General features: G+C 44.3%; 1 protein-coding gene and 1 pseudogene across 2 annotated transcripts in view; both read right to left on the bottom strand.

The window, feature by feature from the left end:
- Nucleotides 1–27,742, bottom strand: part of LOC311124272 (uncharacterized protein) — a gene marked incomplete at both ends in the record, with an annotated part of 69,332 nt that overhangs the window by 18,428 nt on the left and 23,162 nt on the right. The window contains 2 exons of the mRNA XM_084198441.1: nt 7,352–7,525; nt 23,626–24,018. Of these exons, the coding sequence (XP_084054567.1) occupies nt 7,352–7,525; nt 23,626–24,018 (567 nt within the window). The remainder of the gene's footprint in view (nt 1–7,351; nt 7,526–23,625; nt 24,019–27,742) is intronic.
- Nucleotides 13,163–22,073, bottom strand: LOC311124268 (annotated as a pseudogene). Its single transcript has 3 exons — nt 22,062–22,073; nt 13,676–13,919; nt 13,163–13,447 (listed from the first exon to the last, which is right to left on the bottom strand). The product of its transcript is annotated as an uncharacterized misc_RNA (transcript).

Genomic DNA, 27,742 nt, shown 5'->3' with positions numbered 1-27,742 from the left:
AGAAATGTAACTACTCTCAAATCATAGACAGACCTATGGATGCAAGGACTGACCATCCATGACATCAATATTATAGTTTTAACCATGTTGAGGCGATACAGTGTTGGTTTACATTTACATTGTTTCTAAACATTGGAGTAAAAAAATCTTACTTTAGGTCCTGATGGGGTAAGACAGTTGAACTAAGCTCATGAGGCATGTGTTATATTCTTCAAGAATCAATGGCTATATATACATAATTTAAAAGTCCAAATATGGATGTAGCAACTGCAGATTCCCCCTTTAACACCACACATCAGTTCAACAACTGCAGAGTTTGTGCCTCTGTTTTTAAGACAGTACTTACTAGTGTTAATCAGGGCCCGGTTCCTCAAAAGCATCTTTCTGCTAAGTTCATCATTAGAATCATTGGATGCCTTAAGATGCCTTTGGGAAACCGGAACCAGATATCCAGTTTCCTCCTCTTCTTCCTCCTCCTTTTTCGATGTGACAGTCATCTCCTCCTCCTCCTCTTTCACTGTAACATCCTCCTCCTCTTTCACTCTGAACGCGTCTTCCTCTTCTTTCACTGTAACATCTTCCTCCTCTTTCACTCTGAACGCGTCTTCCTCATCTTTCACTGTAACATCCTCCTCCTCTTTCACTCTGAACGCGTCTTCCTCTTCTTTCACTGTAACATCCTCCTCCTCTTTCACTCTGAACGCGTCTTCCTCTTCTTTCACTGTAACATCCTCCTCCTCTTTCACTCTGAACGCGTCTTCCTCTTCTTTCACTGTAACGTCTTTCTCTTCTTCTTTCACGGTAACAGCTTCACCCTCTACTTGTTTTTGTATTGTAACATCCTCCTCTTCCTCCTCCTCTTTCACTAGAGCTTCTTTCTCCGTCCAGCAGACCTCCTCTTCTTTAGCAGGAGGAGAGTAGCTTAGTGAGCTCATGGTCGGGGATGTTAGCTAGCTAGGCTAGTGCTAACTTAACCAGCCAGCTACTGTAGCTGACTAATAACAACTTAATATTAAATTAAATAGGTTAACAAGTAGATACGACCGAAGTTTGTTTAAAACACAGTAGCTAATATACACCGAAAGCGTCTAGAGCTTGAATCTTTCGGCTGTTGTCTAACCAGCTACGGAGGTGGTTGACTGTTGCCTCCCGTCCACTAGATTATACGTCACGCTTTCAGCATCGCCTGAAAGACACACATCGCCATCTGCTGACTGGAGTGGGTATCGCGCTTGAGGAAAATATTTTATTTTCAACGTTTATTTTAAATGTATATAATGAAATAATACTATTATATTGAGACGTACAAAGACAGGGATGTGTTGATTGATTAGTGCAGATTTTTAACGAGTTCAAATTAAAAAAATTATACTACAGCACATCCGCATTTAAGGCAGTTTCATTAAGTCAAACAAAATCTAAATAAGTAACTATCTAACATGCTGCTCCTACATGGTGTAACAATACATAAAGTAGATGTATATAATGAACAGACTAGGTCTATACTGCTCCTACTTGGTGTAACAATACATCATATAGATGTATATAATGAACAGACTAGATCTATACTGCTCCTACATGGTGTAACAATACATCATATAGATGTATATAATGAACAGACTAGATCTATACTGCTCCTACATGGTGTAACAATACATCATATAGATGTATATAATGAACAGACTAGGTCTATACTGCTCCTACATGGTGTAACAATACATCATATAGATGTATATAATGAACAGACTAGATCTATACTGCTCCTACATGGTGTAACAATACATCATATAGATGTATATAATGAACAGACTAGGTCTATACTGCTCCTACATGGTGTAACAATACATCATATAGATGTATATAAAGAACAGACTAGATCTATACTGCTCCTACATGGTGTAACAATACATCATATAGATGTATATAATGAACAGACTAGATCTATACTGCTCCTACATGGTGTAACAATACATCATGTAGATGTATATAATGAACAGACTAGATCTATACTGCTCCTACATGGTGTAACAATACATCATATAGATGTATATAATGAACAGACTAGATCTATACTGCTCCTACATGGTGTAACAATACATCATATAGATGTATATAATGAACAGACTAGGTCTATACTGCTCCTACATGGTGTAACAATACATCATATAGATGTATATAATGAACAGACTAGGTCTATACTGCTCCTACATGGTGTAACAATACATCATATAGATGTATATAATGAACAGACTAGATCTATACTGCTCCTACATGGTGTAACAATACATCATATAGATGTATATAATGAACAGACTAGGTCTATACTGCTCCTACATGGTGTAACAATACATCATATAGATGTATATAAAGAACAGACTAGATCTATACTGATCCTACGTGGTGTAACAATACATCATATAGATGTATATAATGAACAGACTAGGTCTATACTGCTCCTCCATGGTGTAACAATACATCATATAGATGTATATAATGAACAGACTAGCTCTATACTGCTCCTACATGGTGTAACAATACAGTGCATTCGGAAAGTGTTCGGACCCATTGGCTTTTCCCACATTTTGTTACGTTACAGCCTTATTCTAAAATAGACTAAAATAAAATAAAAATCCTCATCAATATACACATAATGACGAAGCCAAAACACGTTTTTGTTGCTAATTTATATAAATAAAGAAATAATGAAGTATCACATTTACATAAATATTAATATTAACATTAATTAATTAATACATTAATAAAAACTTTAATATATAATTTACATACAGTGAGGGAAAAAAGTATTTGATCCCCTGCTGATTTTGTACGTTTGCCCGCTGACAAAGACATGATCAGTCTATAATTTTAATGGTAGGTTTATTTGAACAGTGAGAGACAGAATAACAACAACAAAAATCCAGAAAAACACATGTCAAAAATGTTATAAATTGATTTGCATTTTTAATGAGGGAAATAAGTATTTGACCCCTCTGCAAAACATTACTTAGTACTTGGTGGCAAAACCCTTGTTGGCAATCACAGAGGTCAGACGTTTCTTGTAGTTGGCCACCAGGTTTGCACACATCTCAGGAGGGATTTTGTTCCACTCCTCTTTGCAGAGCTTCTCCAAGTCATTAAGGTTTTGAGGCTGATGTTTGGCAACTCGAACCTTCAGCTCCCTCCACAGATTTTCTATGGGATTAAGGTCTGGAGACTGGCTAGGCCACTCCAGGACCTTAATGTGCTTCTTCTTGAGCCACTCCTTTGTTGCCTTGGCCGTGTGTTTTGGGTCATTGTCATGCTGGAATACCCTTCCACGACCCATTTTCAATGCCCTGGCTGAGGGAAGGAGGTTCTCACCCAAGATTTCAGATCAAATCAAATCAAATCAAATGTTATTGGCCACATGCGCCGAATACAACAGGTGCAGACATTACAGTGAAATGCTTGCTTACAGCCCTTAACCAACAGTGCATTTATTTTTAACAAAAAATTAAAAAATTAAACAACAACAAAAAAAATGTTGAGAAAAAAAAGAGCAGAAGTAAAATAAAATAACAGTAGGGAGGCTATATATACAGGGGGGTACCGGTGCAGAGTCAATGTGCGGGGGCACCGGCTAGTTGAGGTAGTTGAAATAATATGTACATGTGGGCAGAGTTAAAGTGACCATGCATAAATAATTAACAGAGTAGCAGCAGCGTAAAAGGATGGGGTGGGGGGGCAGTGCAAATAGTCTGGGTAGCCATGATTAGCTGTTCAGGAGTCTTATGGGTTGGGGGTAGAAGCTGTTGAGAAGTATTTTGGACCTAGACTTGGCACTCCAGTCCCGCTTGCCATGCGGTAGCAGAGAGAACAGTCTATGACTAGGGTGGCTGGAGTCTTTGACAATTTTGAGGGCTTTCCTCTGACACCGCCTGGTATAGAGGTCCTGGATGGCAGGAAGCTTGGCCCCAGTGATGTACTGGGCCGTACGCACTACCCTCTGTAGTGCCTTGCGGTCGGAGGCCAAGCAGTTGCCATTCCAGGCAGTGATGCAACCAGTCAGGATGCTCTCGATGGTGCAGCTGTATAATTTTTTGAGGATCTGAGGACCCATGCCAAATCTTTTCAGTCTCCTGAGGGGGAATAGGCTTTGTCGTGCCTTCTTCACGACTGTCTTGGAGTGTTTGGACCATGATAGTTCGTTGGTGATGTGGACACCAAGGAACTTGAAGCTCTCAACCTGTTCCACTACAGCCCCGTCGATGAGAATGGGGGCGTACATGGCCCCGTCCATCGTCCCTTTGATGCAGTGAAGTTGTCCTGTCCCCTTAGCAGAAACACACCCCCAAAGCATAATGTTTCCACCTCCATGTTTGACGGTGGGGATGGTGTTCTTGGGGTCATAGGCAGCATTCCTCCTCCTCCAAACACGGCGAGTTGAGTTGATGCCAAAGAGCTCGATTTTGGTCTCATCTGACCACAACACTTGTGATTGAGAGGGGGTCAAATACTTATTTCCCTCATTAAAATGCAAATCAATTTATAACATTTTTTACATGCGTTTTTCTGGACTTTTTTGTTGTTATTCTGTGTCTCACTGTTCAAATAAACCTACCATTAAAATTATAGACTGATCATTTCTTTGTCAGTGGGCAAACGTACAAAATCAACAGGGGATCAAATACTTTTTTCCCTCACTGTATGTATTCAGACCCTTTACTACGTACTTTGTTGAAGCACCTTTGGCAGCGATTACAGCATCGAGTCTTCTTGGGTGTGATGCTACAAGCTTGGCACACCTGTATTTGGGGAGTTTCTCCCATTCTTCTCTGCAGATCCTCTCAAGCTCTATCAGGTTGGATGGGGAGCGTCGCTACACAGCTATTTTCAGGTCTCTCCAGAGATGTTCGACCGGGTTCAAGTCTGGGCACTGGCTGGTCCACTCAAGGTTATTCAGAGACTTGTCCCGAAGCCACACCTGCGTTGTCTTGGCTGTGTGCTTAGGGACGTTGTCCTATTGGAAGGTGAACCTTCAACCCAGTCTGAGGTCCTGAGAAGGTTTTCATCTGTACTTTTCTCCGTTCATCTTTCCCTCGATCCTGACAAGTCCCTACCGCTGAATAACATCCCCACAGCATGATGCTGCCACCACCATGCTTCACCGTAGGGAGGATGCCAGGTTTAAGCCACCCGTGACGCTTGGCATTCAGGCCAAAGAGTTCAATCTTGGTTTCATCAGACCAGAGAATCTTGTTTCTCATGGTCTGAGAGTCCTTTAGGTACCTTTTGGCAAACTCCAAGCAGGCTGTCATGTGCCTTTTACTGAGCAGTGGCTTCCGTCTGGCCACTCTACCGTAAAGGCCTGATTCGTAGAGTGCTACAGAGATTGTTGTCCTTCTGGAAGGATCTCCCATCCCAACAGAGGAACTCTGGAACTCTGTCAGAGTGACCATCAGGTTCTTGGTCACCTCCCTGACCAAGGCCCTTCTCCCCCGATTGCTCAGTTTGGCTGGGCGGCCAGCTCTAGGAAGAGTCTAGGTGGTTCCAAACTTCTTCCATTTAAGAATGATGGAGGCCACGGTGTTCTTGGGAACCTTCAATATTGCAGACATTTTTTGGTACCCTTCCCCAGACACAATCCTGTCTTGGAGCGCTACGGACAATTCCTTCGACCTCATGGCTTGGTTTTTGCTCTGACATGCATTGTCAACTGTGGGACCTTATACAGACAGGTATAATCGTAAACAATATGATTTCATGTGGCATGAACAAAAACATTAATTCTCAGTCAAAAACATAAGTCAGAACACAGCCTCACTATTCTCTCATGTGATTTTATTTCTATTCAGATAAAATTACACTGCATTAATAAAATCCTTTTTACAATCAGCACCAGTTCTCTCTGACATGGTGGAATAATACTGATGGGAACAGTCATGAGGTAGTGAATGTTCTTCATGTCAACAACTTATCAATGTTATCAGAACATCACATTTTCATACACCTTTAGCTTGATGATTACTACACAAATTAACTAAATGAAACAAGTAAATTCAAAAGGTTTCAATGTTAGAATCAAGAAATGCACATGCTATGAATCTAGTTCATCATTTACATTTAGCAATATCCAAATCATGTAATCAAATTCATTTTGCAATATCCAAATCATATATCCAATCAATTTCAATCAAATTAATTTAGCAAAAGCCTAATCTTATATATCAAATCAAAGTCTATAGGTTTCAAGGTTAGAATCAAGAAATGCAAAGTTCCATTCATCTATATAATAATTTACATTTAGCAATATCCAAATTATATAATGAACAACTGAGGGTGTATACCTGTAACCAATGCATTAAAGTTCATAACCAAAACAAAATACACATTTCATAGTATTTAATCTGATTTTAGATATGATCAGGCCTCGAGGTGAAAAAACAAAAATATGCCTATTTTTGAGTAAGAATTCATATAAACAAAATGTTTTCATGTGGCATAAACAAAAACACAAATTGTCAGTTTAAAAAATAAGTCAGAACACAGCCTCTCTATTCTCTCGTGTGATTTCAGGTTCTTTGACTGGGAAATTGTCCTTCCACACAGAGAGAGAGCAGTGGTGGGGCTTTTTTCGTGTGTGTTCTCTTATGCTCCTTCAGACTCCTTAACCAGGTAAAACTCTTTCCACACTGGGAACATTGGAATGGCTTTTCTCCTGTGTGTATTCTCTCATGACTTTTCAGGTTAGTTAACATGGAAAAACTCTTTCTACACCGGGAACATTGGAAAGGCTTTTCTCCTGTGTGTATTCTCTCATGCCTTTTCAGGGTAGCTAACACGGTAAAACTCTTTCTACACTGGGAACATTGGAAAGGCTTTTCTCCTGTGTGTATTCTTTCATGCCTTTTCAGGTTAGCTAACACGGTAAAAATCTTTCCACACTGGGAACATTGGAAAGGCTCTTCTTCTGTGTGTGTCCTCTCATGAGCTTTTAGGTCACCTGATCGGGAAAATCTCTTTTTACACTGGGAGCAGTGGTAAGGCTTTTCTCCTGTGTGTTTTCTCTCATGCTCTTTTAGATGCCCTCTCTGAGTAAAACTGTTTCCACACTGGGAACATTGGAATGGCTTTTCTCCTGTGTGTATTCGCTCATGACTTTTCAGGTTAGTTAACACGATAAAACTCTTTCCACACTGGGAACATTGGAAAGGCTTTTCTCCTGTGTGTATTCTTTCATGCCTTTTCAGGTTATTTAACACGGTAAAACTGTTTCCACAATGGGAACATTGGAATGGCTTTTCTCCTGTGTGTATTCTCTCATGCCTTTTCAGGCTATTTAACATGCTAAAACTCTTTCCACACTGGGAACATTGGAAAGGCTTTTCTCCTGTGTGTGTCCTCTCATGAGCTTTGAGGTCCCCTGATTGGGAAAATCTCTTTTCACATTGGAAGCAGTGGTGTTGTCTCGCTGGTTTGGGCGTCTCTGGGTCTGGTTCCGCTGAAGGACTCTTCCCGCTGTCAGAGTGAGAGTCAGGTCTCTCTCCTGCCAAAGACAGAGTATTTAGTTAAACAGAGACTTGAATGAAACCTCCACATGATAAAACTGTCTTCCTGTGAGGTTTAATCTAGACTAGATCCCTAAATACAGTGGGGAAAAAAAGTTTTTAGTCAGCCACCAATTGTGCAAGTTCTCCCACTTAAAAAGATGAGAGAGGCCTGTAATTTTCATCATAGGTACACGTCAACTATGACAGACAAATTGAGAAAAAGAATTCCAGAAAATCACATTGTAGGATTTTTTATGAATTTATTTGCAAATTATGGTGGAAAATAAGTATTTGGTCACCTACAAACAAGCAAGATTTCTGGCTCTCACAGACCTGTAACAACTTCTTTAAGAGGCTCCTCTGTCCTCCACTCGTTACCTGTATTAATGGCACCTGTTTGAACTTGTAATCAGTATAAAAGACACCTGTCCACAACCTCAAACAGTCACACTCCAAACTCCACCATGGCCAAGACCAAAGAGCTGTCAAAGGACACCAGAAACAAAATTGTAGACCTGCACCAGGCTGGGAAGACTGAATCTGCAATAGGTAAGCAGCTTGGTTTGAAGAAATCAACTGTGGGAGCAATTATTAGGAAATGGAAGACATACAAGACCACTGATAATCTCCCTCGATCTGGGGCTCCACGCAAGATCTCACCCCGTGGGGTCAAAATGATCACAAGAACGGTGAGCAAAAATCCCAGAACCACACGGGGGGACCTAGTGAATGACCTGCAGAGAGCTGGGACCAAAGTAACAAAGCCTACCATCAGTAACACACTACGCCGCCAGGGACTCAAATCCTGCAGTGCCAGACGTGTCCCCCTGCTTAAGCCAGTACATGCCCAGGCCCGTCTGAAGTTTGCTAGAGTGCATTTGGATGATCCAGAAGAGGATTGGGAGAATGTCATATGGTCAGATGAAACCAAAATAGAACTTTTTGGATGATCCAGAAGAGGATTGGGAGAATGTCATATGGTCAGATGAAACCAAAATAGAACTTTTTGGTAAAAACTCAACTAGTCGTGTTTGGAAGACAAAGAATGCTGAGTTGCATCCAAAGAACACCATACCTACTGTGAAGCATGGGGGCGGAAACATCATGCTTTGGGGCTGTTTTTCTGCAAAGGGACCAGGACGACTGATCCGTGTAAAGGAAAGAATGAATGGGGCCATGTATCGTGAGATTTTGAGTGAAAACCTCCTTCCATCAGCAAGGGCATTGAATATGAAATGTGGCTGGGTCTTTCAGCATGACAATGATCCCAAACACACCGCCCGGGCAACGAAGGAGTGGCTTCGTAAGAAGCATTTCAAGGTCCTGGAGTGGCCTAGCCAGTCTCCAGATCTCAACCCCATAGAAAATCTTTGGAGGGAGTTGAAAGTCCGTGTTGCCCAGCGACAGCCCCAAAACATCACTGCTCTAGAGGAGATCTGCATGGAGGAATGGGCCAAAATACCAGCAACAGTGTGTGAAAACCTTGTGAAGACTTACAGAAAACATTTGACCTGTGTCATTGCCAACAAAGGGTATATAACAAAGTATTGAGAAACTTTTGTTATTGACCAAATACTTATTTTCCACCATAATTTGCAAATAAATTCATTAAAAATCCTACAATGTGATTTTCTTGATTTTTTTTTTCTCATTTTGTTTGTCATAGTTGACGTGTACCTATGATGAAAATTACAGGCCTCTCTCATCTTTTTAAGTGGGAGAACTTGCACAATTGGTGGCTGACTAAATACTTTTTTCCCCCACTGTAAAAGAGCAGAGCTTGTCATCACAGAGTGGCTGTACTGCTTTGTAGACTGGGTAAATCCATTTGAATTCAATACATTTTTGACAGCATCCCTTTTGATAAAGAAGAAAGCATGTTTGCCTTTGGAAGAAGTGGTAAGAAAGTGACTTTTTGTAACTGAAAGCCAAAACATTCATGAGATAAAGGTGCTCGAAGTTGACTCTTTTTGCAAACCCCACCATGCAATGAATCATCCATTGTCTTCATCACTGGAAAATATTAACGGTTGAGTTTGAGATCATTTAAAAGCTTCCAAACAGGGTGGTCAAACTATTTGATTATTTCTTGAAAAAAAAGTGTTTTAATAAAGGCCTGATTGGTGTCACTTTTGCCCCAATCCCAGCTAATTTGTTCCAAGATGGCGTAGCAGTGCGGTCGTGGTTTTATTCATTGTCCTAGTGTAAATTTCCAGTTTCTTTTTTTTTGTGTCTATTTTGTATATATATTTCTCAATTTTACTTTTAATTCTTTAACTAAATATACTTTCCTGCAACCCGCCTCACCCAACGTGGAAAGGATTCTATTATTTCTTTATAACTTTCATCAAGAACCTTAAGCTGAAACTAGTCAAGCTGCCACTGAATGGCTACTTGCTATTAGTCACCGTTAGCGTCTTCACCATTGTCCGTGGCCTGCACTATCCACCAGCCAGCTCTAGCTCTAGCCTGGACAATTCGTCGGCCAGTCTGCACAGCGTGCTATCGACCCAGAGCATATCGGACTTTCTGCCGGAATCACTGGACCCTAGCGCCGGATCATCGCAACCAGCTAGCTGCAACCTGTTGTTGGCTAATTACCATTGCCCCATAGCAAGCACCAGTTAGCCTTGAGCTAGCCTCAGGCCCATCTCACGGCTATCTACCTCTCTGTCAACCGGACGGGACCTCCTAGTGTTGACTCTGAGCTCTGCCGATCCAACACGACTGGTTTGCCGACGAAATCGTCTGATGTGATTTCAACAGGCTTCCCGTTGCGACGACCACGAAGATCCATCTGCTAGCCCCGGCCCGCTAGCACACGCAAACTACAACTGTGCTTCCTGCTAGCTGTGCTGAAGCACCAATTTGAACTGCTCTCGGACTCACATATTGCTGTTCACTGGACCTTATGATCACTCAGCTGCACAGCTGATGCCTGCTGGACTGTTCCTTTACACGGTACCCTGTCCTGTTTATTCTGTTTAGCCTCAGCCCAAACTTTATCGCTATTACCAGTTGTTGTCTTAGCTCTCTCTAATAACACCTGTGATTGCTTTATGCCTCTCTCCCATGTCAATATGCATTGCCTATTGCTGTTTGGGTTAGTTCTTATTATACAATTTCACTGTAGAACCCCAAGTCCCTCTCAAACTACCTCAAATAGTTCCTTTGTTCCACCCCCCATACACGCCGAGACCGGCTCAATCGGTGCCTCCAGTGATGCTATCTCTTTCATTGTTACCCAACGCTTAGGTTTACCTCAACTGTACTCATATCCTTCCATATCCTTTTCTGTACATAATGCCCTGAATCTATTCTACAACGCCTGGACATCTGCCCCCTTTATTCTCTGTACCCAACGCACTAGAAGACCAGTTCTTAAAGCCTTTAGTCATATCCTTATTCTACTCCTCCTCTGTTCCTCTGGTGATGTAGAGGCTAACCCAGGCCCTGCAGCCCCCAGTATCACTCCTACTCCCCAGGAGCTATCATTTGTTGACTTCTGTAACCGTAAAAGCCTTGGTTTTCTGCACGTAAATATCAGAAGCCTCCTTCCTAAGTTGGAGTTTTTCACTGCGTTAGCACACTCCGCCAACCCTGATGTTCTAGCAGTGTCTGAATCCTGGCTTAGGAAGGCCACCAAAAATTCTGAAATTTCCATCCCCAACTATAACATTTTCCGTCTAGATAGAACTGCCAAAGGGGGTGGAGTTGCAATCTACTGTAGAGATAGCCTGCAGAGCTCTATCATACTATCCAGGTCTGTGCCCAAACAGTTTGAGCTTCTACTTCTAAAAATCCACCTTTCCAGAAATAAGTCTCTCACTGTTGCCGCTTGCTACAGACCGTCCTCAGCCCCCAGCTGTGCCCTGGACACCATATGTGAATTGATTGCCCCCCATCTATCCTCAGAGTTCGTACTGCTTGGTGACCTAAATTGGGATATGCTTAACACCCCGGCCATCCTACAATCTAAACTAGATGCCCTCAATCTCACACAAATTATCAACGAACCTACCAGGTACAACCCTAAATCCGTAAACATGGGTACCCTCATAGATATCATCCTGACTAACTTACCCTCTAAATACACCTCCGCTGTCTTCAACCAGGATCTCAGCGATCACTGCCTTATTGCCTGCGTCCGTAACGGGTCCGCGGTCAAACGACCACCCCTCATCACTGTCAAAGCTGGTTGGCCTCTCCTCCCCAAACAGGAATGGTTTCCTCCGTAGACAAGCTGGTTGGCCTCTCCTCCCCAAACAGGAATGGTTTCCTCCTTAGACAAGCTGGTTGGCCTCTCCTCCCCAAACAGCAACGATTTCCCTCTAATACAGTGCCTTCGGAAAGTATTCAGACCCCTTGACTTTTTCCACATTTTGTTACGTTACAGCCTTATTCTAAATTTGATTTTAAAAGATTATTCCTCATCAATCTACACACAATACCCAATAATGACAAAGCAAAAGCTGTTGTTGTTTTTTACGGAAATATCACATTTACATACGTATTCAGACCCTTTACTCAGTACTTTGTTGAAGCACCTTTGGCAGCGATTACAGCATCGAGTCTTCTTGGGTATGATGCTACAAGCTTGGCACACCTGTATTTGGGGAGTTTCTCCTATTCTTCTCTGCAGATCCTCTCAAGCTCTGTCAGGTTGGATGGGGAGCGTCGCTGCACAGCTATTTTCAGGTCTCTCCAGAGATGTTAGATCGGGTTCAAGTCCGGGCTCTGGCTGGGCCACTCAAGGTTATTCAGAGACTTGTCCTGAAGCCACTCCTGTGTTGTTTTGGATGTGTGCTTAGGGTCGTTGTCCTATTGGAAGGTGGAGTGCTGCAGAGATGGTTGTCTTTCTGGAAGGTTCTCCCAACACCACAGAGGAACTCTGGAGCTCTGTCAGAGTCACCATCGGGTTCTTGGTCACCTCCCTGACCAAGGCCCTTCTCCCCCGATTGCTCAGTTTGGCCGGGCGGCCAGCTCTAGGAAGAGTCTTGGTGGTTCCAAACCTCTTCCATTTAAGAATGATGGAGGCCACTGTGTTGTAGAAATGTTTTGGTACCCTTCCCCAGATCTGTGTCTCTACACAATCCTGTCTCAGAGCTCTATGGACAATTCCTTCATCCTCATGGCTTGGTTTTTGCTCTGACATGCACTGTCAACTGTGGGACCTTATATAGACAGGTGTGTGCCTTTCCAAATCATGTCCAATCAATTGAATTTACCACAGGTGGACTCCAATCAAGTTGTAGAAACATCTCAAGGATGGTCAATGGAAACAGGATGCACCTGAGCTCAATTTCCAGTCTCATAAAGGGTCTGAATACTAAGGTAAATAAAGGTATTTCTGTTTTTATTTTTAATAAATGTGAAAATAATTCTAAAAACCTGTTTTCGCTTTATCATTATGGGGTACTGTGTGTAATTTAATCAATTTTAGAATAAGGCTGTAACGAAACAAAATGTGGAAAAAGTCAAGGGGTCGGAATACTTTTCATACACCTGTCATACACCTAATTTTTTACATCTCATTTATACATGATACAATTTATTTCTTTTTTAAGTCAACCGATTTTTTAAATGATTTCATTAAACAACATGATTTTATGTGGCATCAACAACAACACAAATTCTCAGTCAAAAACATAAGTCAGAACACAGCCTCTCTATTCTCTCATGTGATTTCAGGTCCTCTGACTGGGAAAATGTCTTTCCACAATGAGAGCAGTGGTATGTCTTCTCCTCCTGTGTATGTATTCTTTCATGCTTATTCAGATGTCTTAACCGGTTAAATGTCTTTCCACACAGGGAGCAGTGGTAGGTCTTATCCCCTCCTGTGTGTGTCCTCTCATGCCTAGTCAGGCCCCCTAACTTGGTAAAACTCTTTCCACACAGGGAGCATTGGTAAGGCTTTTCTTGTGGGTGTGTCCTCTCATGCTGTTTCAGGTTTACTAAACCCCTGAAAGTCTTTCCACACTCGGAACATTGATAAGGCTTCTCTCCTGTGTGTATTCTCTCATGAGTTTTCATGTTTATTAACCAGGTAAAAGTCATTCCACAGTGGGAGCAGTGGTAAGGCTTCTCTCCTGTATGTATCCTCCCGTGTAATTTCATGGACTTTAACTGGGTAAACCTCTTTCCACACATGGTGCATTGGTAAGGCTTTTCTCCTGTATGTGTCCTCTCGTGCATTTTCAAGGTGCCTAACCATCTAAAACTCTTTTCACACTGGGGACAGTGGTAAGGCTTCTCTCCTGTGTGTATTCTCTTATGCTGTTTCAGGCTCACTAAACCCCTAAAACTCTTTCCACACTGAGAGCATTGGTAAGGCTTCTCTCCTGTGTGTGTCCCCTTGTGCCTATTCAGGTTCCCTAACTGGCTAAAACTCTTTCCACAGTGGGAACATTGGAAAGGATTTTCTCCAGTGTGTATTCTCTCGTGCGTTTTCAGGCTCCCTAACCAGGTGAAAGTCATTCCACATTTGGAGCAGTGGTAAGGCTTCTCTCCCGAGTGTATTCTCTTGTGTATTAACAGGTACCCTAATTCGTTAAATCTCTTTCCACACTCTGAACACCGGAAAGGTTTTTCTCCTGTGTGTGTCCTCTCATGCCTTTTAAGGTGATATAACCAAAGAAAACCTTTCCCACACTCGGAACACTGGAAAGTATTTTTCCCTGTGTGTGTCCTCTCATGTTTCTTCAGGCTCCCTAATTTAGTAAAATTCCTTCCACAGTGGGAGCAGTGATGTTGTCCTGCTGGTTTGGGAGCCTCTGATTGGTCTGATTGCCCTGAAGGACCCTGGTCTGGGTCCCCTGAAGGACTCTTCCCGCTGTCAGAGGAAGAGTCTGGTCTCTCTCCTGCCAAAGACGAACAGAGTATCCAGTTACTGTGTGTCCAAACTTGTGAAACAGACGTCTATGATTGGTTCAGATTTGGTCTTGTTTGGGGGTGGAGTTCATGAAAGTAATAGCCAGTGTGAAGAACAGTGGTCACCAAGGCAACCTAGACAATCATCAAACATTTCGGTCGCAGTGTGTTTTCCGTTTGCTCCCGCAGTATTCTTAAAGTTAATGTGAATTTAGCAGTAAAACCGTATTTCTTTTCAAATATTATTTTGGTGATCCCTTTCTGGAGTACGCAAGACTACTTTGCTTTCAAAATGTCACGAAACATAAAGACAAAAACAGGACTGAGGAAAAACCCGGCCTACAAGACCCAGTTTCATCACTGTCCTCTCCTGAGCCTGAAAGCCCAGAGACTCGCACTTTGCCCAGAGGTGTGGTTTTGTCTGGGGGCGCTAAAATGAAAATTCGAGGCAATCAAGCTTCTTACATTTACATTTACATTTTAGTCATTTAGCAGACGCTCTTAACCAGAGCGACTTACAGGAGCAATTAGGGTTAAGTGCCTTGCTCAAGGGCACATTAACGTCATTTAGCAGACGCTCTTAGCCAGAGCGACTCACAAATTGGTGCGTTCACCCTATAGCCAGTGGGATAACCACTTTACAATTTGGGGGGGGGGGGGGGGGGGGTTAGAAGGAATACTTTATCCTATCCCAGGTATTCCTTAAAGAGGTGGGGTTTCAAATGTCTCCGGAAGGTGGTGAGTGACTCCGCTGTCCTGGCGTCGTGAGGGAGCTTGTTCCACCATTGGGGTGCCAGAGCAGCGAACAGTTTTGACTGGGCTGAGCGGGAGCTGTGCTTCCGCAGAGGAAGGGGAGCCAGCAGGCCAGAGGTGGATGAACGCAATGTCCTCGTTTGGGTGTAGGGACTGATCAGAGCCTGAAGGTACAGAGGTGCCGTTCCCCTCACTGCTCCATAGGCAAGCACCATGGTCTTGTAGCGGATGCGAGCTTCAACTGGAAGCCAGTGGAGTGTGCGGAGGAGGGGGGTGACGTGAGAGAACTTGGGAAGGTTGAACACCAGACGGGCTGCGGCATTCTGGATGAGTTGTAGGGGTTTAATGGCACAGGCAGGGAGCCCAGCCAACAGCGAGTTGCAGTAGTCCAGACGGGAGATGACAAGTGCCTGGACCAGGACCTGCGCCGCTTCCTGTGTAAGGCAGGGTCGCACTCTCCGAATGTTGTAGAGCATGAACCTGCAGGAGCGGGTCACCGCCTTGATGTTGGCGGAGAACGACAGGGTGTTGTCCAGGGTCACGCCTAGGCTCTTCGCACTCTGGGAGGAGGACACAGCGGAGTTGTCAACCGTGATGGCGAGATCATGGAACGGGCAGTCCTTCCCCGGGAGGAAGAGCAGCTCCGTCTTGCCAGGGTTCAGCTTGAGGTGGTGATCCGTCATCCATACTGATATGTCTGCCAGACATGCAGAGATGCGATTCGCCACCTGGTTATCAGAAGGGGGAAAGGAGAAGATTAGTTGTGTATCGTCAGCGTAGCAATGATAGGAGAGACCATGTGAGGATATGACAGAGCCAAGTGACTTGGTGTATAGGGAGAAAAGGAGAGGGCCCAGAACCGATCCCTGGGGGACACGCTACGCTTCTTCTTCTACGCTCTGAGAAAGTTAAGATGAAAATGTATGTAGTTGAATACAAGCATCATATTCCCTATACAGTGCACTACTTTAGACCACTGTGGGCAAGAGGTTTCTGGTACTTTTCAAAGCAGATTCAACTAATCTGCGAAACGAGACTGCCTGTTATTGCTTCACTCAAAACAACAACAGAGTTCTACACCATGATGATTACAGCCCTTTACACCTGACTCCGACCTGACTACCTCTCTGGAGGCTGACGTGAAACGCCTGGCTGGGAGACCTGACTACCTCTCTGTAGGCTGACGTGAAACGCCTGGCTAGGAGACCTGACTACCTCTCTGGAGGCTGACGTGAAACGCCTGGCTGGGAGACCTGACTACCTCTCTGGAGGCTGACGTGAAACGCCTGGCTAGGAGAGCTGACTACCTCTCTGGAGGCTGACGTGAAACGCCTGGCTGGGAGACCTGACTACCTCTCTGTAGGCTGACATGAAACGCCTGGCTAGGAGACCTGACTACCTCTCTGGAGGCTGACGTGAGACGCCTGGCTGGGAGACCTGACTACCTCTCTGGAGGCTGACGTGAAACGCCTGGCTAGGAGAGCTGACTACCTCTCTGGAGGCTGACATGAAACGCCTGGCTGGGAGACCTGACTACCTCTCTGGAGGCTGACGTGAAACGCCTGGCTGGGAGACCTGAAAACCTCTCTGGAGGCTGACGTGAAACGCCTGGCTGGGAGACCTGACTACCTCTCTGGAGGCTGACATGAAACGCCTGGCTAGGAGACCTGACTACCTCTCTGGAGGCTGACGTGAAACGCCTGGCTGGGAGACCTGACTACCTCTCTGGAGGCTGACGTGAAACGCCTGGCTGGGAGACCTGACTACCTCTCTGGAGGCTGACGTGAAACGCCTGGCTGGGAGAGCTGACTACCTCTCTGGAGGCTGACGTGAAACGCCTGGCTAGGAGACCTGACTACCTCTCTGGAGGCTGACGTGAAACGCCTGGCTGGGAGACCTGACTACCTCTCTGGAGGCTGACGTGAAACGCCTGGCTGGGAGAGCTGACTACCTCTCTGGAGGCTGACGTGAAACGCCTGGCTAGAAGAGCTGACTACCTCTCTGGAGGCTGACATGAAACGCCTGGCTGGGAGACCTGACTACCTCTCTGGAGGCTGACGTGAAACGCCTGGCTAGGAGAGCTGACTACCTCTCTGGAGGCTGACATGAAACGCCTGGCTGGGAGACCTGACTACCTCTCTGGAGGCTGACGTGAAACGCCTGGCTGGGAGACCTGAAAACCTCTCTGGAGGCTGACGTGAAACGCCTGGCTGGGAGACCTGACTACCTCTCTGGAGGCTGACGTGAAATGCCTGGCTGGGAGACCTGACTACCTCTCTGGAGGCTGACGTGAAAGGCCTGGCTGGCTGATCTGAAAAAGGTGCAGGAGACCTGACTACCTCTCTGGAGGCTGACGTGAAACGCCTGGCTGGGAGAGCTGACTACCTCTCTGGAGGCTGACGTGAAACGCCTGGCTGGGAGAGCTGACTACCTCTCTGGAGGCTGACGTGAAACACCTGGCTGGGAGACCTGACTACCTCTCTGGAGGCTGACGTGAAATGCCTGGCTGGCAGATCTGAAAAAGGTGCAGGAGAGCTGACTACCTCTCTAGAGGCTGGCGTGAAACGCCTGGCTAGGAGACCTGACTACCTCTCTGGAGGCTGACGTGAAACGCCTGGCTGGGAGACCTGACTACCTCTCTGGAGGCTGACGTGAAACGCCTGGCTGGGAGACCTGACTACCTCTCTGGAGGCTGACGTGAAACGCCTGGCTGGGAGACCTGAAAACCTCTCTGGAGGCTGACGTGAAACGCCTGGCTGGGAGAGCTGACTACCTCTCTGGAGGCTGACGTGAAACGCCTGGCTGGCTGATCTGAAAAAGGTGCAGGAGAGCTGTGTGAGCTTAGAGGGATTTTCTTGCCCCAATAACCTGAGACTGGTATCGGTCCCAGAGTCAGCGGAAATGCCTCGCGCAAACAGATTTTGTTTCCGGGCTGCTGAAGGATGTTCTAGCTAGTTCTAACTGGAAGGAGGTTGAATTGTTTAGTTCTAATGTTGTCATTCTATTCAGCTTCTTTTTCCAAGTATCTTTATATTATATTACATCATATTATTATATTATATTATACATTATAACATTATATAGTAACATTATTACTCTGAGAATTATTCCTGGGGATTATTAGCAAATAAATCTAAAAACCTGTTTTTGCTTTGGCATTATGGGGTATTGTGTGTAGATTGACGAGGAACATTTTTATATCATCAATTTTAGAATAAGGCTGTAACGTAACAAAAATGTGGAAGAAGTCAAGGAAAGAAATTCCACAAATTAACTTTTAACAAGGCACACCTGTTAATTGAAATGCATTCCAGGTGACTACCTCATGAAGCTGGTTGAGAGAATGCCAAGATTGTGCAAAGCTGTCGTCAAGGCAAAGGGTGGCTACTTTGAAGAATCTCAAATATAAAATATATTTTGATTTGTTTAACACTTTTTTGGTTACTACATGATTCCATACGTGTTATTTCATAGTTTTGATGTCTTCACTATTATTATACAATGTAGAAAATAGTAAAAAATTAAGAAAAACCCTGGAATGGGTAGGTGTCCAAATATTTGACTGGTACTGTATATATACAGTGGGGAGAACAAGTATTTGATACACTGCCGATTTTGCAGGTTTTCCTACTTACAAAGCATGTAGAGGTCTGTAATTTTTATCATAGGTACACTTCAACTGTGAGAGACGGAATCTAAAACAAAAATCCAGAAAATCACATTGTATGATTTTCAAGTATTTGATCACCTACCAACCAGTAAGAATTCCGGCTCTCACAGACCTGTTAGTTTTTCTTTAAGAAGCCCTCCTGTTCTCCACTCATTACCTGTATTAACTGCACCTGTTTGAACTCGTTACCTGTATAAAAGACACCTGTCCACACACTCAATCAAACAGACTCCAACCTCTCCACAATGGCCAAGACCAGAGAGCTGTGTAAGGACATCAGGGATAAAATTGTAGACCTGCACAAGGCTGGGATGGGCTACAGGACAATAGGCAAGCAGCTTGGTGAGAAGGCAACAACTGTAGTCCCCTGTAGCTCAGTTGGTAGAGCATGGCGCTTGCAACGCCAGGGTTGTGGGTTCGTTTCCCACGGGGGGCCAGTATAAAAAAAAAAATTATGCACTCACTAACTGTAAGTCGCTCTGGATAAGAGCGTCTGCTAAATGACTAAAATGTAAAAAAAAATGTAAATGTTGACGCAATTATTAGAAAATGGAAGAAGTTCAAGATGACGGTCAATCACCCTCGGTCTGGGGCTTCATGCAAGATCTCACCTCGTGGGGCATCAATGATCATGAGGAAGGTGAGGGATCAGCCCAGAACTACACGGCTGGACCTGGTCAATGACCTGAAGAGAGCTGGGACCACAGTCTCAAAGAAAACCATTAGTAACACACTACGCCGTCATGGATAAAAATCCTGCAGCGCACGCAAGGTCCCCCTGCTCAAGCCAGCGCATGTCCAGGCCCGTCTCAAGTTTGCCAATGACCATCTGGATGATCCAGAGGAGGAATGGGAGAAGGTCATGTGGTCTGATGAGACAAAAATAGAGCTTTTTGGTCTAAACTCCACTCGCCGTGTTTGGAGGAAGAAGAAGGATGAGTACAACCCCAAGAACACCATCCCAACCGTGAAGCATGGAGGTGGAAACATCATTCTTTGGGGATGCTTTTCTGCAAAGGGGACAGGACGACTGCACCGTATTGAGGGGAGGATGGATGGGGCCATGTATCGCAAGATCTTGGCCAACAACCTCCTTCCCTCAGTAAAAGCATTGAAGATGGGTCGTGGCTGGGTCTTCCAGCATGACAACGACCCGAAACACACAGCCAGGGCAACTAAGGAGTGGCTCCGTAAGAAGCATCTCAAGGTCCTGGAGTGGCCTAGCCAGTCTCCAGACCTGAACCTAATAGAAAATCTTTGGATGGAGCTGAAAGTCCGTATTGCCCAGCGACAGCCCCAAAACCTGAAGGATCTGGAGAAGGTCTGTATGGAGGAGTGGGCCAAAATCCCTGCTGCAGTGTGTGCAAACCTGGTCAACCAGGAAACGTATGATCTCTGTAATTGCAAACAAAGGTTTCTGTACCAAATATTAAGTTCTGCTTTTCCGATGTATCAAATACTTATGTCATGCAATAAAATGCAAATTAATTACTTAAAAATCATACAATGTGATTTTATGGATTTTTGTTTTAGATTCCGTCTCTCACAGTTGAAGTGTACCTATGATAAAAATTACAGACCTCTACATGCTTTGTAAGTAGGAAAACCTGCAAAATCGGCAGTGTATCAAATACTTGTTCTCCCCACTGTATATACATGTGTAAAAGACACCTAGGTCTCAATATATTTTCCCATGACTGTGTTTTTGTATTTTAATGAGTATATGTTTGAGAACAAGTATTTGATACACTGCCGATTTTTCAGGTTTTCCTACTTACAAAGCATGTAGAGGTCTGTAAATTTTATCATAGGTACACTTCAACTGTGAGAGGCGGAATCTAAAACAAAAATCCAGAAAATCACATTGTATGATTTTTAGGTAATTAATTTGCATTTTATTGCATGACATTGGTGGTCCTCTGTAGCTCAATTGGTAGAGCACGGCGTTTGTAACGCCAGGGTAGTGGGTTCGATCCCCGGGACCACCCATACGTAAAAATGTATGCACACATGAGTGTAAGTCGCTTTGGATAAAAGCGTCTGCTAAATGGCATATTATATTATTATAATAACGCCAATATTCCTCTTATAAACACTCAACCAGGAAGCAGTCTAACACCCCCCTGTATATAGCCTCCCTACTGTTATTTTATTTTACTTCTGCTCTTTTTTTCCCCCTCAACACTTTTTTTGTTGTTGTTGTTTTAGTTTACTTTTTTATTTAAAAATAAATGCGTTGTTGGTTAAGGGCTGCATATAAGCATTTCACGGAAATGTCCACACCTGTTGTATTCGGGCGCATGTGGCAAATAAAATTTGATTTGATTACTCCTGGTGACTTTCCAGACTTCATTGAGGTGATGGCTGTTCTCATATCAGATTCTAGTATAGGAGCATCCAAATCCTTTATTTGATCTGGGGACACCCCCTGGGAAAAAAAAGGCATTCAATTTACCTGGGTCTAAGTTACATTCAGACTTATATAAAGAGTCCAATAAAAGTCATAAAACACATTGTTAATATCTTTTGTACCAGTCAGTACCTCCACACTTCCACTTTTGATAGCTGGTATTACAAAACTGGCATCTTTTTTGTTTCAATTGTCCAGCCAATAATGGACCTGTTCTTTCACCACTTTCTTCAAAGCAGAAACATATTCAGCCTTTTTTGTTACAGATCTCACGTCATTGAAACTTCAGATCACAGACTTGTTTCAATTGGGATTTTTCCTCAGATAACTATTTTTCCCCCAACTCTTTAAATTTGAGACTTTAGTTTTTTCCAACTCTTTCTCCATTTTCCCTTTTCTTTCTGCTGGTGTGTGCTATTATTGTGCCCCTAACATAAGCTTTAGTCCTTCCAAGTCACCCCTCTCTTCTCCCGATACGTTCCCTTCTGCAGCGGCCAGTACTCTCTCTCCAGATCCCTGAGAAAGCGGATGATGATCGGTCTAAGGCGGCTGATTCTCCCGTGGTATTGTTGCTAGGGAACGGTGGACTCCGTTGAAGCTCGGATTTGTCCAGATCCACCCCAAGAGCTTCCCAGATAATTTGTCTCACGCATTCCCGCGGCCTGCTATCCTCCAGACCCTCCTTGACCCCTAAAAGTCTTAAATTGAGGAGCCTGTCTCGGTTAGCTGAATCTTGAACGCTTCTGTGGAGATCCTCATACGGTTTGGCGTTCTTCTCGACTTCCTTAAATCAGTCGGTCGTTGTCGTCCTCCAGCGTTGATCTCTGACCCTCTGCCTCATATTGCCTCTGTAATAGGACCGATACATCTTCTTGCATATTCATCTGAGATCGCTTGACCTGAGAAAACATCAGACTCAAGAGATTCAAGAATGGTGCTTGACTCTACCCATTTCTTCCATGGCCTTCTGCAGGGATGATTGCAAGGCCGACAACAAGCTGGGTTCTATGTTCTGCCCTTTCAAAGTCATACTGGCTGAAGTGTGGCCCACTGTAGCTCAGCTGGTAGCGCACGGCGCTTGTAACGCCAAGGTAGTGGGTTCGATCCCCGGGACAACCCATACACAAAAAAAAATATGTATGCACGCACGACTGTAAGTCGCTTTGGATAAAAGCGTCTGCTAAATGGCATATTATTATTATTATAAGTGCAACAAGAGGTAGACGGTTAGCCGCTGCGCTAGCGATTGTGCTACGTGTGTTGAAGCTGAATTCAATGCAGACATTGTTGAAAAACTTAGATAAAACAACAAAATCCCTCAAAAAACAATGATACTAAATTGACTATTCTATCGAACTTTGAGGAAACTGGGAGGGTTTTATCGGGAGGCTCATTTCAGACAACCACCTTGCTTCCCAACATCCCGTGACTCAAGAGTTGTGTTTATTTTGATGGTCGAGCGAGAGTTGGTCACCATCTGGATGTCACAGTGACTTACCAATTAGTTCCTTCCGCTTTCAAGACAACTGGGGAATCGGTCATTCTGACATTTCCGACTTGAACACTCATAGAAACATTTCCTTGGTTTCCTCACTTGGAAAATATCGGAATCGACCAACAGGAAGCTCTACACAACAAACTTCCATACACTTTAACTATGAGGTTCCGAGTTCTCTTGAAAGCACGTTACTGATTTCAGGAGCAGGAAGACGAGCCGTGCGAACGACCATTACACCTAATAAAATACCAAATCACCGGTGTTCGAGGTGCATGCCGGCCTCAGGTGCTTCCCACTGGGCAGCTGTATCACGGTGTCGCCGGCGGTAGTTAACGTGGCCAACTGTTTTCCTCCAAGTTGTAAGCAGCACAACAGCCTGAACGGCAAGTCTGTGTTTCACAACATCGGTACACTGTGTCCTTAGCCCCGGCCTGCCGAGCACTGCTTTACGCCGAGGGAATGTAGCTAGCTGGCTAACCTCGTCCCACACTGCGTGGAAGTGTCTGGGAACGAGATTACTAACTAGCTAGCACAAGCTAGTGTAGCCAGAGAGGAAGAGAGAGAACCAACTCACGGGAATATCTCTCCTTCCAGCAGGTGGAGTTTTTGTATGGAGGTCAATGAGCTGGTCCAGGTTGGTCAACAAAATGAATGGCTTACGTGCTACGTGATGTTTACTTGATCGAATAGAAGTTTCGTGATGCTTAAGTTGTTCTGAGTGTACTGATAAGTAGGACACGTGACATACCCTAACCCCAACTTTGAGAAAAAACACTATAGGAGATGGCTTTGCAAATTCATAACATGATGCTAGTAGCATAGCATCTCTCTCCATTGAATTGACGAGCGAACTCCAAATATCCAAAGTGAAAAACACATTTAAGGCGGTACTTACTGGTGTTAATCAGATCTCCTATCTCCTCCTCTTCATCTTTCAACGTGACAGTAATCTCTCCCTCCTTCTTCACTCCAAAAACGGCATCCTCCTCTATCTCTTCCTCCTCTTCTTTCACTGTAACATCCTCCTCCTCTTTCACTCTGAACGCGTCTTCCTCTTCTTTCACTGTAACATCCTCCTCCTCTTTCACTCTGAACGCGTCTTCCTCTTCTTTCACTGTAACATCCTCCTCCTCTTTCACTCTGAACGCGTCTTCCTCTTCTTTCACTGTAACATCCTCCTCCTCTTTCACTCTGAACGCGTCTTCCTCTTCTTTCACTGTAACATCCTCCTCCTCTTTCACTCTGAACGCGTCTTCCTCTTCTTTCACTGTAACATCTTTCTCTTCTTCTTTCACGGTAACAGCATCACCCTCTACTTGTTTTTGTATTGTAACATCCTCCTCTTCCTCCTCCTCTTTCACTAGAGCTTCTTTCTCCGTCCAGCAGACCTCCTCTTCTTTAGCAGGAGGAGAGTAGCTTAGTGAACTCATGGTCGGGGATGTTAGCTAGCTAGGCTAGTGCTAACTTAACCAGCCAGCTATTTTTTTATTTATTTCACCTTTATTTAACCAGGTAAGCCAGTTGAGAACAGGTTCTCATTTACAACTGCGACCTGGCCAAGATAAAGCAAAGTAGTGCAATAAAAACAACACAGAGTTACATATGGGGTAAAAAAAACATAAAGTCAGAAATACAACAGAAAATATATATACAGTGTGTGCAAATGTAGCAAGTTATGGAGGTAAGGCAATACAAAGGCTATAGTGCAGAATAATTACAATAGTATTAACACTGGAATGCTAGATGTGCAAGAGATTATGTGCAAATAGAGATACTGGGGTGCAAAAGAGCAAAATAAATAACAATATAGGGATGAGGTAGTTGGGTGGGCTAATTTCAGATGGGCTGTGTACAGGTGCAGTAATCGGTAAGGTGCTCTGACAACTGATGCTTAAAGTTATTGAGGGAGATAAGAGTCTCCAGCTTCAGAGATTTTTGCAATTCGTTCCAGTCATTGGCAGCAGAGAACTGGAAGGAATGGCGGCCAAAGGAGGTGTTGGCTTTGGGAATGACCAGTGAGATATACCTGCTGGAGCGCAGACTACGGGTGGGTGCTGCTATGGTGACCAATGAGCTAAGATAAGGCGGGGATTTGCCTAGCAGTGATTTATAGATGGCCTGGAGCCAGTGGGTTTGACGACGGACATGTAGTGAGGACCAGCCAACAAGAGCGTACAGGTCACAGTGGTGGGTAGTGTATGGGGCTTTGGAGACAAAACGGATGGCACTGTGATAGACTACATCCAATTTGCTGAGTAGAGTGTTGGAGGCTATTTTGTAAATGACATCGCCGAAGTCAAGGATCGGTAGGATAGTCAGTTTTACGAGGGCATGTTTGGCAGCATGAGTGAAGGAGGCTTTGTTGCGAAATAGGAAGCCGATTCTAGATTTAACTTTGGATTGGAGATTCTTTATGTGAGTCTGGAAGTTGAGTTTACAGTCTAACCAGACACCTAGATATTTGTAGTTGTCCACATACTCTAGGTCCGACCCGTCGAGAGTGGTGATTCTAGTCGGGTGGGCGGGTGCTAGCAGCGTTCGATTGAAAAGCATGCATTTAGTTTTACTAGTGTTTAAGAGCAGTTGAAGGCTACTGAAGGATTGTTGTATGGCATTGAAGCTCGTTTGGAGGTTTGTTAACACAGTGTCCAATGAAGGGCCAGATGTATACAAAATGGTGTCGTCTGCGTAGAGGTGGATCTGAGAGTCACCAGCAGCAAGAGCGACATCATTGATATACACGGAGAAAAGTGTCGGCCCAAGAATTGAACCCTGTGGCACCCCCATAGAGACTGCCATAGGTCCAGACAACAGGCCCTCCGATTTGACACACTGAACTCTATCTGAGAAGTAGTTGGTGAACCAGGCGAGGCAGTCATTTGAGAAACCAAGGCTATTTAGTCTGCCAATAAGAATGCGGTGGTTGACAGAGTCGAAAGCCTTGGCCAGGTCGATGAAGACGGCTGCACAGTACTGTCTATTATCAATCGCGGTTATAATATCGTTTAGGACCTTGAGCGTGGCTGAAGTGCACCCGTGACCAGCTCGGAAACCGGATTGCATAGCGGAGAAGGTACGGTGGAATTCGAAATGGTCGATGATCTGTTTGTTAACTTGGCTTTCGAATACTTTCGAAAGGCAGGGCAGGATGGATATAGGTCTGTAGCAGTTTGGATCTAGAGTGTCACCCCCTTTGAAGAGGGGGATGACCGCGGCAGCTTTCCAATCTCTGGGGATCTCAGACGTTATGAAAGAGAGGTTGAACAGACTAGTAATAGGGGTTGCGACAATTTCGGCGGCTAGTTTTAGAAAGAAAGGGTCCAGATTGTCTAGCCCAGCTGATTTGTAGGGGTCCAGATTTTGCAGCGCTTTCAAAACATCAGCTGTCTGAATTTGTGTGAAGGAGAAGCGGGGGGGGCATGGGCAAGTTGCAGCAGAGGGTGCAGAGTTGGTGGCCGGGTTAGTGGTAGCCAGATGGAAAGCATGGCCAGCTGTAGCAAAATGCTTGTTGAAATTCTCGATTATTGTAGATTTATCGGTGGTGATAGTGTTTCCTAGCCTCAGTGCAGTGGGCAGCTGGGAGGAAGTGCTCTTATTCTCCATGGACTTTACAGTGTCCCAAAACTTTTTGGAGTTAGTGCTACAGGAAGCAAATTTCTGTTTGAAAAAGTTAGCCTTTGCTTTCCTGACTGCTTGTGTATATTGGTTCCTAACTTCCCTGAAAAGTTGCATATCGCGGGGGCTATTTGATGCTAATGCTGTACGCCACAGGATGTTTTTGTGCTGGTCAAGGGCAGTCAAGTCTGAGGAGAACCAGGGGCTATATCGGTTCTTAGTTCTGTATTTTTTGAATGGGGCATGTTTATTTAAGATTGAGAGGAAATTACTTTTAAGGAACAACCAGGCATCCTCTACTGACGGAATGAGATCTATATCCATCCAGGATACCTGGGCCAGGTCAATTAGGAAGGCCTCCTCGCTAAAGTGTTTTAGGGAGCGTTTGACAGTGATGAGGGGTGGTCGTTTGACCGCAGACCCATTACGGACGCAGGCAATAAGGCAGTGATCGCTGAGATCCTGGTTGAAGACAGCTGAGGTGTATTTAGAGGGTATGTTAGTCAGGATGATATCTATGAGGGTACCCATGTTTACGGATTTAGGGTTGTACCTGGTAGGTTCGTTGATAATTTGCGTGAGGTTGAGGGCATCTAGCTTGGATTGTAGGATGGCTGGGGTATTAAGCATATCCCAATTTAGGTCACCAAGCAGTACAAACTCTGAGGATAAATGGGGGGCAATCAATTCACATATGGTGTCCAGGGCACAGCTGGGGGCTGAGGACGGTCTGTAGCAAGCGGCAACAGTGAGAGACTTATTTCTGGAAAGGTGGATTTTTAGAAGTAGAAGCTCAAACTGTTTGGGCACAGACCTGGATAGTATGATAGAGCTCTGCAGGCTATCTCTACAGTAGATTGCAACTCCACCCCCTTTGGCAGTTCTATCTAGACGGAAAATGTTATAGTTGGGGATGGAAATTTCAGAATTTTTGGTGGCCTTCCTGAGCCAGGATTCAGACACTGCTAGAACATCAGGGTTGGCAGAGTGTGCTAACGCAGTGAATAACTCAAACTTAGGAAGTAGACTTCTGATATTTATGTGCAAGAAACCAATACTTTTGCGATTACAGAAGTCATCAAATGATAGCGCCTGGGGAGTAGGAGTGATACTGGGGGCAGCAGGGCCTGGGTTAGCCTCTACATCACCAGAGGAACAGAGGAGGACTAGAATAAGGATACGGCTAAAGGCTTTAAGAACTGGTCTTCTAGTGCGTTGGGTTCATAGAATAAAGGGGGCAGATTTCCGGGTGTTATAGAAAAGATTCAGGGCATTATGTACAGACAAGGATAAGGAAGGATATGAGTAAAGTGGAGGTAAACCTGAGCGTTGGGTAACAATGAAAGAGATAGCATCGCTGGAGGTATCTCTAGAGGCATAAATTGAGTCGGTCTCTG

The sequence above is a fragment of the Coregonus lavaretus genome, assembly GCF_964263955.1.
Source record: "Coregonus lavaretus genome assembly, contig: HAP1_SCAFFOLD_69, whole genome shotgun sequence".
Classification (NCBI taxonomy): Eukaryota; Metazoa; Chordata; class Actinopteri; order Salmoniformes; family Salmonidae; genus Coregonus; species Coregonus lavaretus.
The sequence above is the reverse complement of the archived record's forward strand: the minus strand, read 5'-3'. Positions and strand labels throughout refer to the sequence as shown.